At 38.9% G+C, this 13,045-nt stretch overlaps 1 protein-coding gene across 1 annotated transcript in view; it reads left to right on the plus strand.

Annotated features, from left to right (window-relative positions):
* Positions 1-13,045, plus strand: part of MALRD1 (MAM and LDL receptor class A domain containing 1) — a 603,405-nt gene that overhangs the window by 389,359 nt on the left and 201,001 nt on the right. Inside the window, exon 31 of the mRNA XM_052651192.1 lies at positions 5,277-5,405. Within this exon, the coding sequence (XP_052507152.1) occupies positions 5,277-5,405 (129 nt within the window). The remainder of the gene's footprint in view (positions 1-5,276; positions 5,406-13,045) is intronic.

Below are 13,045 nucleotides of genomic sequence, written 5' to 3' on the forward strand. Positions count from 1 at the left end.
CAGAAAACTAACCAAACTGATCACATGGACCACAGCCTTGTCTAACTCAATGAAACTATGAGCCATGCTGTGTAAGGCCACACAAAATGGATGGGTAATGGTGGAGAATTCTGAAAAAATGTGGTCCACTGGAGAAGGGAATGGCAAACCACTTCAGATTCTTGCCTTGAGAACCCCATGAACAGTATGGAAAGGCAAAAAGATAAGACACTGAAAGATGAACTCGCTAGGTCAGTAGGTGCCCAATATGCTACTGGAGATCAGCAGAGAAATAACTCCAGAAAGAATGAAGAGTTGGAGCAACACAAAAACAACACCCAGGTGTGGATGTGACTGGTGATGGAAGTCAAGTCCAATGTTGTAAAGAACAATATTGCATAGGAACCAGGAATGTTAGGTCCATGAATCAAGGCAAACTGGAAGTGGTCAAACATGAGATGGCCAGAGTGAACATCAACATTTTAGGAATCAGTGACCTAAAATGGACTAGAATGGGTAAATTTAACTCAGATGACCATTATATCTACTACTGTGGGCAAGACTCCCTTAGAAGAAATGGAGTAACCATCATAGTCAACAAAACAGTCTGAAATGCAGTACTTGGATGCAATTTCAAAAATGAGAGAATGATCTCTATTCATTTCCAACATAAAACATTCAACATCACAGTAATCCAAGTCTATGCCCTGACCAGTAATGCTGAAGAAGCTGAAGTTGAACAGTTCTATGAAGACCTACAAGACCTCCTAGAACTAAAACCCAAAAAAGGTGTCCTTTTCATTATGTGGTGTGGTGTGATTTAGTCGGTCAGTCGTGTCTGACTCTTGCGACCCCAGGGACTGTAGCCTGCCAGGCTCCTCTGTCCATGAGATTCTCCAGGCAAGAATACTGGAGTGGGTTGCCATTTCCTTCTCCAGGGGATCATCCTGACCCAGGAATTGAACCCAGGTCTCTGGCATTGCAGGTAGATTCTTTACCTACTGAACTATGAGGGAAGCCCTTTGATTATAGGGGACTGGAATGCAAAAGTAGGAAGTCAAGTGATACCTGGAATAACAGGCAAATTTTTCCCTGGAGTACAAAATGAAGCAGGTCAAAGGCTAACAGAGTTTTGCCAAGAGAACACATTGATCATAGCAAATACCCTTTTTCAACAACACAAGAGAAGACTCTACACATGGACATAACCAGATGGTCAACACTGATATCAGACTGATTATATTCTTTGCAGCCAAAGATGGAGAAGCTCTATACAGTCAGCAAAAACAAGACCAGGAGCTGACTGTGGCTCAGATCATGAACTCCTATTGCCAAAATCAGACTTAGGAAAGTAGGGAAAACCACTAGACCATTCAGGTATGACCTAAATCAAATCCCTTACGATTATTCAGTAGAAGTGAGAAATAGATTCAAGGGATTAGATCTGACAGAGTGCCTGAAGAACTATGGACAGAGGTTTGTGACACTGTACAAGAAGCAGTGATCAAGACCATCCCCAAGAAAAAGAAATGCAAAAAGGCAAAATGGTTATCTGAGGAGGCCTTACAAATAGCTGAGAAAAGAAGAGAAGCTAAAGGCAAAGGAGAAAAGGACATATATACCCATTTGAGTGCAGAGTTCCAAAGAATAGCAAGGAGAGATAAGAAAGCCTTCCTCAGTGATCAGTGCAAAGAAATAGAGGGAAATAAATGAATCGGAAAGACGAGAGATCTCTTCAAGAAAATTAGAAATACCAAGGGAATATTTCATGCAAAGATGGGCACAATAAAGGACAGAAATGGAATGGACCTAACAGAAGCAGAAGATATTAAGAAGAGGTGGCAAGAATACACAGAAGAACTGTACAAAAAAGATCTTCATGACCCAGATAACCACGAGAGTATGATCACTCACCTAGAGCCAGATATCCTGGAATGTGAAGTCAAGTGGGCCTTAGGAAGCATCACTACGAACAAAGCTAGTGGAGGTGATGGAATTCCAGTTGAGCTATTTCAAATCCTGAAAGATGATACTCTGAAAGTGCTACACTCAATATGCCAGCAAATTTGGAAAACTCAGCTGTGGCGACAGGACTGGAAAAGGTCAGTTTTCATTCCAATTCCAAAGAAAGGCAATGCCAAAGAATGTTCAAACTACCGCACAATTGCACTCATCTCACACACAAGCAAAGTAATGCTCAAAATTATCCAAGCCAGGCTTCAACAGTACATGAACCATGAAATTCCAGGTGTTCAAGCTGGATTTAGAAAAGACAGAGGAACCAGATATCAAATTGCAAACATCCGTTGGATCATCGAAAAAGCAAGAGAGTTCCAGAAATACCTCTACTTTTGCTTTATTGACTACACCAAAGCCTTTGACTGTGTGAATCACAACAAACTGTGGAAAAGTCTTAAAGAGTTGGGAATACCAGACCACCTCACCTGCCTCCTGAGAAATCTTTATGCAGGTCAAGAAGCAACAGTTAGAACTGTACATGGAACAACAGGCTGGTTGTAAACCTGAAAAGGAGGATTTTAAGGCGTATTTTGTCACCCTGCTTATTTAACTTATATGAAGAGTACATCATGAGAAATGCTGGGCTGTATGAAGCACAAATTGGAATCGAGATTGCCAGGAGAAATATCAATAACCTCAGATATGCAGATGACAGCACCCTTATGGCAGAACGTGAAGAAGAACTAAAGAGCGTCTTGATGAAAGCGAAAGAGGAGAGTGAAAAAGTTGGCTTACAACTCAACATTCAGAAAGCCAAGATCATGGCATTTGGTCCCATCACTTCATGGCAAATAGATGAGGAAACGATGGAAACTGTGAGAGACTTTATTTCCTGGACTGCAAAATCACTGCAGATGGTGAATGCAGCCATGGAATTAAAAGATGCTTGCTCCTTGGAAGAAAAGCTAAGATCAACCGAGACAGCATATTAAAAAGCAGAGACATTCCTTTGCCAACAAAGATCTGTCTAGTCAAGGCTATGGTTTTTCCAGCAGTCAGATGTGGATGTGAGAGTTGGACCATAAAGAAAGCTGAGTGTTGAAGAATTGATGCTTTTGAACTGTGATGTTGGAGAAGACTCCTGAGAGTTTCTTGGACTGGAAGGAGATCCAACCATTCAATCCTAAAGGAAATCAGTCCTGAATATTCATTGGAAGGACTCATGCTGAAGCTGAAGCTCCAATACTTTGGCCACCTGACTCAAAGAACTGACTCATTGGAAAAGACCCTGATGCTGAGAAAGACTGAAGATGGGAGGAGAAGGGGATGACAGGGGATGAGATGGCTGGATGGCATCACCGACTCTATGGACATGAGTTTGAGTAGGCTCCGGGAGCTGGTCATGGACAGGGAACCCTGTCATCCTGCAGTCCATGGAGTCGCAAAGAGGCAGACATGTCTTAGTGACTGAACTATACCATAGGTTCTCTGGTCTATGCCAAATTTACTATAATTATACTATAATTCACTATGCTATGATTTTTCTCTCTCTCTCTTTTTCTATCCTATATTGTTAAGGAAATAAGCCTCATTTAGAGATGGAGTCTCTCTTGATCATTTTTTTAAAACTAAAGAACCAATTATTTAGATTATAAATTAAAACACATTTCCTCTGTGGAGTAATTATACAACTCCATAGCCTATGGCATAGAAAAATAAAATAATCTCTAGTGCATAGACTTGCATACTGAACAGTGTCCGCATACCTCTCTGGGTTAATAGTAAGTTCTCACCAATGTTAATTAAAATTATGTGGCAAAGATTCTAAATCACTCAAAGAACATAACTTTTAATTCTTCATTTTACTGATATCCACATCTAAATATTGGCTGTTCTTTTAGATTTCCTCTCTTCAATCTTATATTTAGACTCCATTTTGCTGGTAAATTGTTTCTGGAAATTATTCAGGTTTTAACTGTTGTATTATGGAAATGACTCAAAGACTATGGAAATGCACTTTTATGAAATCTGCAGAGATTTACTATTTTCCTTCATGAAAATACTGCCTATTTTTGAGTGACTTACTGCCACCACAGTCACACTGGTTCAAACCCACAGTAATCTCTGTAACAAAGGAATTGTTGAGGTTTATTTAATTTGTTGAATTTGATAACAATTGTTTTAGACCTTTAATGTATATAATTTTGAAGCTATAAAGTATTATCATTAGACTTTGTGTCAGTTGAAATTGTATGCAAACATGTGAATTGCTTGGAAAATTCTGTCGATTTGCTTTTTTAATTTTTTTTTTTCATTTATTTTTGGCTGAGCTGGGTCTTTGTGGCTGCCTGAGCTTTCTCTTGTTGCAGAGAGCCAGCTTCTCACTGTGTTAGCCTCTCTTGTTTCCAAGCACAGGCTCTATAGAGTATGGACTCAGTATCTGTGGCACACAGACTTAGTTGTCCCATGTTATGTGGGATCTTCCCCGGACCAGGGATCAAACCCGTGTCCCTTGCATTTTCCAGCAAATTCTTAATCATTGGACCACCAGGGAAGTCCATCAATCTGCTTTTCTAAGTCACCTTTAGATGATACTATTATGCCTTCAATTATTATAACTAGCATTTATAAAGCACAAATTGTATATTGAGTGCTGTATTAGGCCCCAAAAATCCTGTGTCAAAAGAGCTTGGAGTCTGTAAGGACAAACAGATTGTAAACAGCTCTTATACAAGATGGTAAACATTTAATATAGAAATAAAAGTGCTCTTAGGCAGCATGAAATAGGGAGTGTCCAACCTGAGGCACAGATGGCAAAGGGAAGGTGAGACCAGAGTAGAGAAAAAAGTTGTTTCCTTGGGTCTTAAGATTGAACAGACCGCCAGAACCAAAAGAGGGAATGATCAGTACAGGCAAAGGAAGAAATATTTATGAGGACATGGCAAAACAAAGAGCAAGTGGCATCTCAGTGAAGCCCTCAGTCCTAGGATAGAGTTTAGCTGCAGGTGCTTCAGAGAAGAGTTGCACCTGGAAAACTAAGCTGGAACCAAAAATCAAAAGATTTTAATGCCTTGATTGGGAGTTTGGGTTTATGTAATAGACAGTGGTCAGCCCTTGATTGCTTAAAATATATTTTCAAAGTGCAGTTTCTGTTACTTGCTGAACAGTTCCAGATGTGACTGAGAGATGGGGAGTCATCTAAAGTCTATCTTGGGCAATGATTCAAATCTTGAACTTATCTAATACTGTGGGATCTATAAAGCAACTAAAGGGAGCATTGAAGTATAATGAAACTATTACCAAATGATGTTTGTGATTGTTATTTTATTTTTCTCCAGTGGGAGAGACTTCTGAGATTTGTCCAGAGGCCACTGATTTTGTGTGCCACAACAAGAAGTGTATTGCATCCCACCTTGTCTGTGACTATAAACCAGACTGCTCTGATGGGTCTGATGAAGCTCACTGTGGTAAGTGTGTTTGCCTGTTCTAATGTTGCCAGTTCAGCAGTTTCACTTTATTAGTAGAGTAACTTATTGACGTTGAAAAGAAATGTTCTTTTCATGCACTAGAGTAGACTTAGAATAGCCGAAAGATTTTTCCAACTTCTCTCTGAAGATGTTTAAATAGAAGCCCTACCATCCTTTTTATCCCCATACTAAAAACTGCAGCAAATCTATAGCAAATCATGTGACAAAAATTTCCCATTATGTCATTGTACAGAACTGTGTGCAGAGTCAGAATTCAAATTGTCAGAAATTGAACTAGCAGTCTACATTTCTTCATCAATTCTCATTACTGTTTTCACTCCTCCCCCCACCCAATGGCTGATTTTATACATGAGGCAAAAAATGAGCACCTTGAATAAATACTAGTTTAATGATTAATTTTATTAATTATATTGCAGTGGAAAAAGAATACATGAGCCACATTTTTTTAAAATTCAAACTTTAATTCAAATGATTTTTAAAGTCATGTATAAAGCCAAGTAGGTAATTTTAAAACATGAGCACATACTTAAATCCAAAGAATTTTTTTCATATATCTTACTGATTAGAACTCATATGCCACACAGGCTGCCTGTTACAATTAGCATTTGCTGTGTAACAAAGTACCCTAAGAGTTAGTGGTCCAAACAACTTTCATTTGGTTTGCAGTTGTGTGGGTCTGTAACTTAGGAAGGAATCAGTGAGGCAGTTTGTCTCAGATCCACATGGCTCAAACTGGGACATCTGGACCTGGAGGAGCACTTCCAAGATGGTGGTATCTCTTATTTATTTGGCACGTGTGTGCTCTTTGGCTTCTCTGTATGGATCAGCATGGAATCAACCTCTAGGGCAATTGGTATGGCTTGGACTATCACAGGTTAGTCAGACATCTTTCATGGGGTTGGCCTTTACCATGTATTGACTGAAAAAAATGAATGCTTAACATGAAAGTTGAGAATTGTGTTTTCTTTGGAGGACTCTGGTGACTCAGATGGTAAAGAATCTGCCTGCAATGCGAGAGACTAGGGTTCTATCCCTGGGTCAGAAAGATCCCCTGGAGAAGGAAATGGCAACCCTCTCTGGTATTCTTGATTGGAGAATCCCATGGACGGAGGAGCCTGGCGGGCTACAGTCCATAGGGCCACACACAGTCGAACACAACTGGGTGACTAACACCACCACTACTAACTACTATTACTACTAAATACTATTACTACTGCTACTGCTACTTGGAGGACTCAAGCCTACAAGACAGCCTCTCAGATAGCTCTGAGGGAGTGTTCCCAAGAGGTCCAGAAAGAGCCAGATTATATAGAAATTTTGCAACAAAGACCAGGTAGTCCAGACATCAAAAGATTGCTGTTAATTAAAGAAAACCAGATATCTTAAGGAACTTAGTCCTTCTCTGTGTATGGGAAGATGCAAGATGGGCTCACTGAAATCATTCTTTTGGTATCCATCTCAGCTGTCTAGGGTGGCACCCTCGTTTTTCCCATCCTGAGTCCCTGCAGGCTACGCTGTTGTGGTGGCTGCAGTGGCTGAAGGCTTGATGTCAGGCATCCTGCTGTTTCTACCCTGAGTTCCCTCAGGGCTCACTATGCGGGAGGGGGTAGTGGCTGATATTACAACATCCTTTGTTTACTGACATGGCAGGCAACATTTTTCATTCACACATGTGAATGTTCCAAGAGCAAGCATTCCAAGAGTCTTGGAAAAATAGCAAGTGTATTTATGATTTCACCTTAGAAGTTTCAGAATGTCCCTCCTGACTCTTCCTAATGATCATGCAGATAACAAAGACTAGATTCAAAAGGAGGAAGAGCGTAGACTCCACGTCTCAGTGGGAAAACATCACACATGCACTGGGAAAGAGTAATACTCAAGCCGTGGTTAAGTGTTTTTTATTTTTAGCTCAGTATTGTTTTCAGGATGGTACAGTGACAATGCTTCTGCAGTATTCATTTCTCCTTTTGGCATCCATTATTTTTTTTAAATTGTGGTAAAATATATGTGCAATGAAATGTAATATTCTTGCCTTTCGATGTTATGGTTCAGGGACAGTAAGTATATTTGCATTGTTGTGCAGCCAACATCACCACCTATAATCAGAACTTTTTTATCTTGAAAAACTAAAACGCTATGTGAATTAAGCAATAGCCCTTCCTTCTCCCTAACTTTCAGCCCCCAACCACCACCCTTCTAATTTTTTTCTATTCATTTGATGACTCTAGGTACCTCATATAAGTGGAATCGCAGGATTTGTCCTTTTGTGACTGGCTTATTTTAGTTAGCATATTATTGTTAACATTCACCCCATCTTTTCATTTTAAATTAAGGATTCAGTTCAGTTCAGTTCAGTCGCTTAGTCATGTCCGACTCTTTGCTACCCCCCGAATTGCATCACGCCAGGCCTCCCTGTCCATCACCATTTCCTGGAGTTCACTCAGACTCACATCCATCGAGTCCGTGATGCCATCCAGCCATCTCATCCTCTGTCGTCCCCTTCTCCTCCTGCCCCCGATCCCTCCCAGCATCAGAGTCTTTTCCAGTGAGTCAACTCTTCACATGAGGTGGCCAAAGTACTGGAGTTTCAGCTTTAGCATCATTCCTTCCAAAGAAATCCCAGGGCTGATTTCCTTCAGAATGGACTGGTTGGATCTCCTTGCAGTCTAAGGGACTCTCAAGAGTCTTCTCCAACACCACAGTTCAAAAGCATCAGTTCCTTGGTGCTCAGCCTTCTTCATAGTCCAACTCTCACATCCATACATGACCACTGGAAAAACCATAGCCTTGACTAGACGGACCTTTGTTGGCAAAGTAATGTCTCTGCTTTTGAATATGCTAACTAGGTTGGTCATAACTTTTCTTCCAAGGAGTAAGTGTCTTTTAATTTCATGGCTGCATTCACCATCTGCAGTGATTTTGGAGCCCCAAAAAAATAAAGTCTGACACTGTTTCCACTGTTTCCCCATCTACTTCAAATAAGTGTAAATGGTTGGTACTTTTTAGAACTGTACTACTAATACTATAATATATAATCTTAATTTTATAAAATATTGTTTCCTCTATAATGTATATTTTCTCCAATGAAATTTATAATATATTAGCTAATGGTTCCTAGTATTATTTTTTTAACTTCTTTTACATGAATCAAATATATATATATACACACATATGTATATTTTACATTGACTGTAAGGAATTTATTTCAATGGAGTTCTTAAACAGTGCTCTGAAACATTTTGAAGTCGCCATTTTCCCCACAAGACATGACAAGTAGAGCTTTAATAATCACCAGTAAAAACACTAAAAACTTGGCAAAGTTTAAGAAGTTTCTAAAGGAAAAATAATAAGAATATGGTGATAGTGATATACATAATCCAATGTGACAAGAGGGACAGCTGTTACATTCATATAGAAAATTTATTACAGATAGTAAATTATCTTTCTCTCATGTAAACATATACATATATTGAAAATGTTTATATAAAAATTAAACTCTTCCATTTATTCCTATTCCTAAATTGGAGTAGGAACGACCTTCTAAACACTTCAGTTCAGTTCAGTTTTTCAGTCATGTCTGACTCTTTGTGACCCCATGGACTGCAGCACGCCAGGGCTCCCTGTCCATCACCAACTCCCGGAGTTTACTCAAACTCACGTCCATTGAGTTGGTGATGCCATCCAACCATCTCATCCTCTGTCATCCCCTTCTCCTCCTGCTTTCAGTCTTTTCCAGCATCAGAGTCTTTTCCAATGAGTCAGTTCTTCACTTCAGATGGCCAAAGTATTGGAGTTTCAGCTTCAACATCAGTCCTTCCAATGAACACTCAGGACTGATCTTCTTTAAGATGGACTGGTTGGATCTCCTTGCAGTCCAAGGGACTCTCCAGAGTAGTCTCCAACAGCACAGTTCAAAAGCATCAATTCTTCAGCACTCAGCTTTCTTTATAGTCCAACTCTCACATCCATACATGACCACTGGAAAAACCATAGCCTTGACTAGATGGCTACTTTGTTGGCGAAGTAATATCTCTGCTTTTAAATATGCTGTCTAGGTTGGTCATAACTTGTCTTCCAAGGAGCAATTGTCTTTTAATTTCATGGTTGCAGTCACCATCTGCAGTGATTTTGGAGCCCAAAAAAATAGTCAGCCACTGTTTCCACTGTTTCCCCATCTGTTTCCCATGAAGTGATGGGACCAGATGCCATGATCTTAGTTTTCTGAATGTTGAGCTTTAAGCCAACCTTCTCACTCTCCTCTTTCACTTTCATCAAGAGGCTCTTTAGTTCTTCACTTTCTGTCAAAAGGGTGGTGTCATCTTCATATCTGAGGTTATTGATATTTCTCCCGGCAATCTTGATTCCAGCTTGTGCTTCATCCAGCCCAGCGTTTCTCATGATGTACTCTGCATAGAAGTTAAATAAGCAGGGTGACAATATGCAGCCTTGACATACTCCTTTTCCTATTTGGAGCCAGTCTATTGTTCCATGTTCAGTTCTAACTGTTGCTTCCTGAGCTGCATACAGACTTCTCAAGAGGCAGGTCAGGTGGTCTGGTATTGCCATCTCTCAGAATTTTGCACAGTTTACTGTGATCCACAGTTTACTATGATGCCAAAGTCAAAGGCTTTAGCATAGTCAATAAAGCAGAAATAGTTGTTTTTCTGGAACTCTCCTGCTTTTCCAGTGATCCAGCGGATGTTGGTAATTTGATTTCTGGTTCCTCTGCCTTTTCTAAAACTATCTTGAACATCTGGAAGTTCATGGTTCACATATTGGGTATATGAAAATGAATAAGACATTGTATTAGGTATCAGAAATTGACTTTCTACTGTGGAAAAACAATTAGAGGTGAAAATATATTAAAATATGAAGTTATTTGCTTTTTAAAAAGTTTGTAAATGAAAGGATCCCTGGTTATTTTCTTTAAATGTAACAGGTACTTTCAAGAATAAAGTTACCACCAGTTATTTGGGGAGTATATATGAAGAATAATGTGTATGCGTGTGTACATCTGTAGACAAATTATAAAAATAGACTTTAAAACATTAGAAAGAATTTCAAGTCCTTTGGTTTTTCAGGTGTGAATGCTGCCTCTGCTCTTTTTTTTTTTTCTTTTATTTTTCTTCTCAGAGAACCTTACATGATTTTTATTTTTCCCACAGCTATTTGAGGTACTGATGTAAAACACACAAAGGCATTTTTGATTTTCAAAAACTGAAGTCCATTATATACCCATATCTGTTAGTGTTACTCATGACTTTGATGAACAACACTGGGAAATATTTGAATTCATTAAGCTAAAACCAATATGTTGAGAAGTGAATGGTCACTTTTCTTAAAACATCTTGATAGATTTTGTTCATATACAAAAGGAACATTGCGAAGCACACAGGGATATTCAGGTGACTTTTTTGATTCTGCAAAGGCTACCCTGTGGCTCACATGGTAAAGAATCTGCCTGCAATGCAGGAGACTGGAGTTCAATCCCTAGGTTGCAAGATCCCCTTAAGAAGGGTATGACAACTCACTCCAGTATTCTTGCCTGGAGAATTCCTTGGACAGAGGAGCCTGGTAGGCTACAGTCCATGGCGTCATAAAGAGTCGGATATGACTGAGCAACTAACACTGATGCTTCAGATTGACTCCCTCAATATTTTATATTGCTGATCTTTTGGATGTAGTAGAGACATCAGCATTGGATTCCTGCAGGCAGAGAATCTACTGTGGATAATGGAACATTTTCAAAGTGACCTTTGAAGAAATAAGGAAAGAATTGACCTTTGAAATTATTAAACTGGAGTCTTCATTTTTACTTTGAACATCATTTCTTGGGCAATTATTTAAATTCTTAGAGACTCACTTTTCTTATCTATGCAGTAGATATAATATACAGAGTGCTTTGAGAATTAAATGAAATAATGTAAAGGATATATTTGTTCAGTCTTTGAAGATTAATGTTAGCTTCTTTCATAATATTGTTTTTATATTCTCTTGAAATTTGTCAGTCATTGTGAGTACCTTATTTACATGTCCTTTATACTCATCAGACAATAAATGCAGCTTTTCCTTATGACTAAATGTTGACTGTAGGTTATGAGCAAAGATAAATCTTTCTTTTGCATCTCTACCTCTTGTTGCAAAAATGCATAGTTGATAGGAAAGGAGAGAAATTCTTTTTAAAAGAAACAGTTGCATTAGAAAAGATGTCCTTTTTTTTTTCATGGAAGGAAGGTATTACTTGAAACAGGTATTAAGAGTGCTTCATATTCTAGGCTAGGGAAGCAGAGAATGAGGCAGCTACTTTCTCTCCTGTCTTTTACAGTGATGAGCATCATTATCAACAGTCTTTCCCACTGTACCCAGATTCTCCAAAATTCTTTGGAATGCAACTTTCCAAGAAGTCATGTCACAAGGAGGAGGAATTATTTAATAGTCCTATGTTATATATTGTTGTGTTAGTCACTCTAGTCGTGTCCGACTCTTTGTGACCCCAAGGACTGTAGACAACCAGGCTCCTCTGTCCATGAATTTCTCCAGGCAAGAATACTTGAGTGAGTTGCCATACCCTTCTTCAGGGGATCTTCCCGATCCAGGGATAGAACCTGGTTCTCCCACCTTGCAAACAGACTCTTTACCGAGTGAACCACCAGGGAAGCCCATGTTATATATTATGGTGTTGCAAAATAAGGTGGCTATGTGGATGTGAGAATTAAAAATAATTAATGATGGAGCCATCTGTTTAATATAAGTGAGTTGATTAATGTTTGTACTGACCATGCAACCATACGGCTGAATATTGTACCAGTGGAAAAATGCCAGTTGTGTAAGAGTGTTCGTAATGCTTTGAGTCAATTCAAGGAATCATGATAAAGTTCACAATTTGGAAATTATTTTTTCTAAAGCCGTAGCCATGTCAAAAATATTGATACATATTAATCATCAAGAAATATTACAAATTGTTCATATCATCTATCATTCAATAATTAGTGTAGAATCATTATAGCTTATGTAATGCAGTTAATAATAATACCTGATCACATGGAAATGTTTATAGTAATTCAGTGGTGGTTGTTGTTCAGTCACTGTGTTCGACTCTGCAACCCCATGGACTGTAGCACACCAGGCTGCAGTGGTAAATAACAATTAGGGTGACCATGCAAAACCAAGAAGTAATAAGTTGCTAAATAAATAGTAACAATTATAATTACTGTTGTAAAACACTGCCCCCCCCCCACCACACCCCCTCCCCCTATCCCTGAGAATGGACATGATCTGGAAAGAGAAAGATAAGACCTAGGTTGGACTTTGAAGGAAAATTATTATTTGCTAGATGGAATAGAGCAAAGAAGGTAAATTAATACACTTGTAGAGAAATTTGAAACTTGACAGGTTTAGACTGCAGAGCAATCTTTGCTACTTGCTTATCCATGTTTTTGTTAAAAAACAGAATTCCAATTTTACTTGGGGCAGCATTATAACCAGCCACAGATACTATCTTCTGCAGCTTCTTTGTAGCCACTAGAGGCCCATGAGATATACATGGCAACTGGGGGCAAGTATCACTTTCAAAAAGGAAAAAGTGACAGAGTGGGCAAAAAGCTTTTCTCTTCTTTCTT

This window comes from Budorcas taxicolor, chromosome 13 (genome assembly GCF_023091745.1).
Source record: "Budorcas taxicolor isolate Tak-1 chromosome 13, Takin1.1, whole genome shotgun sequence".
NCBI lineage: Eukaryota > Metazoa > Chordata > Mammalia > Artiodactyla > Bovidae > Budorcas > Budorcas taxicolor.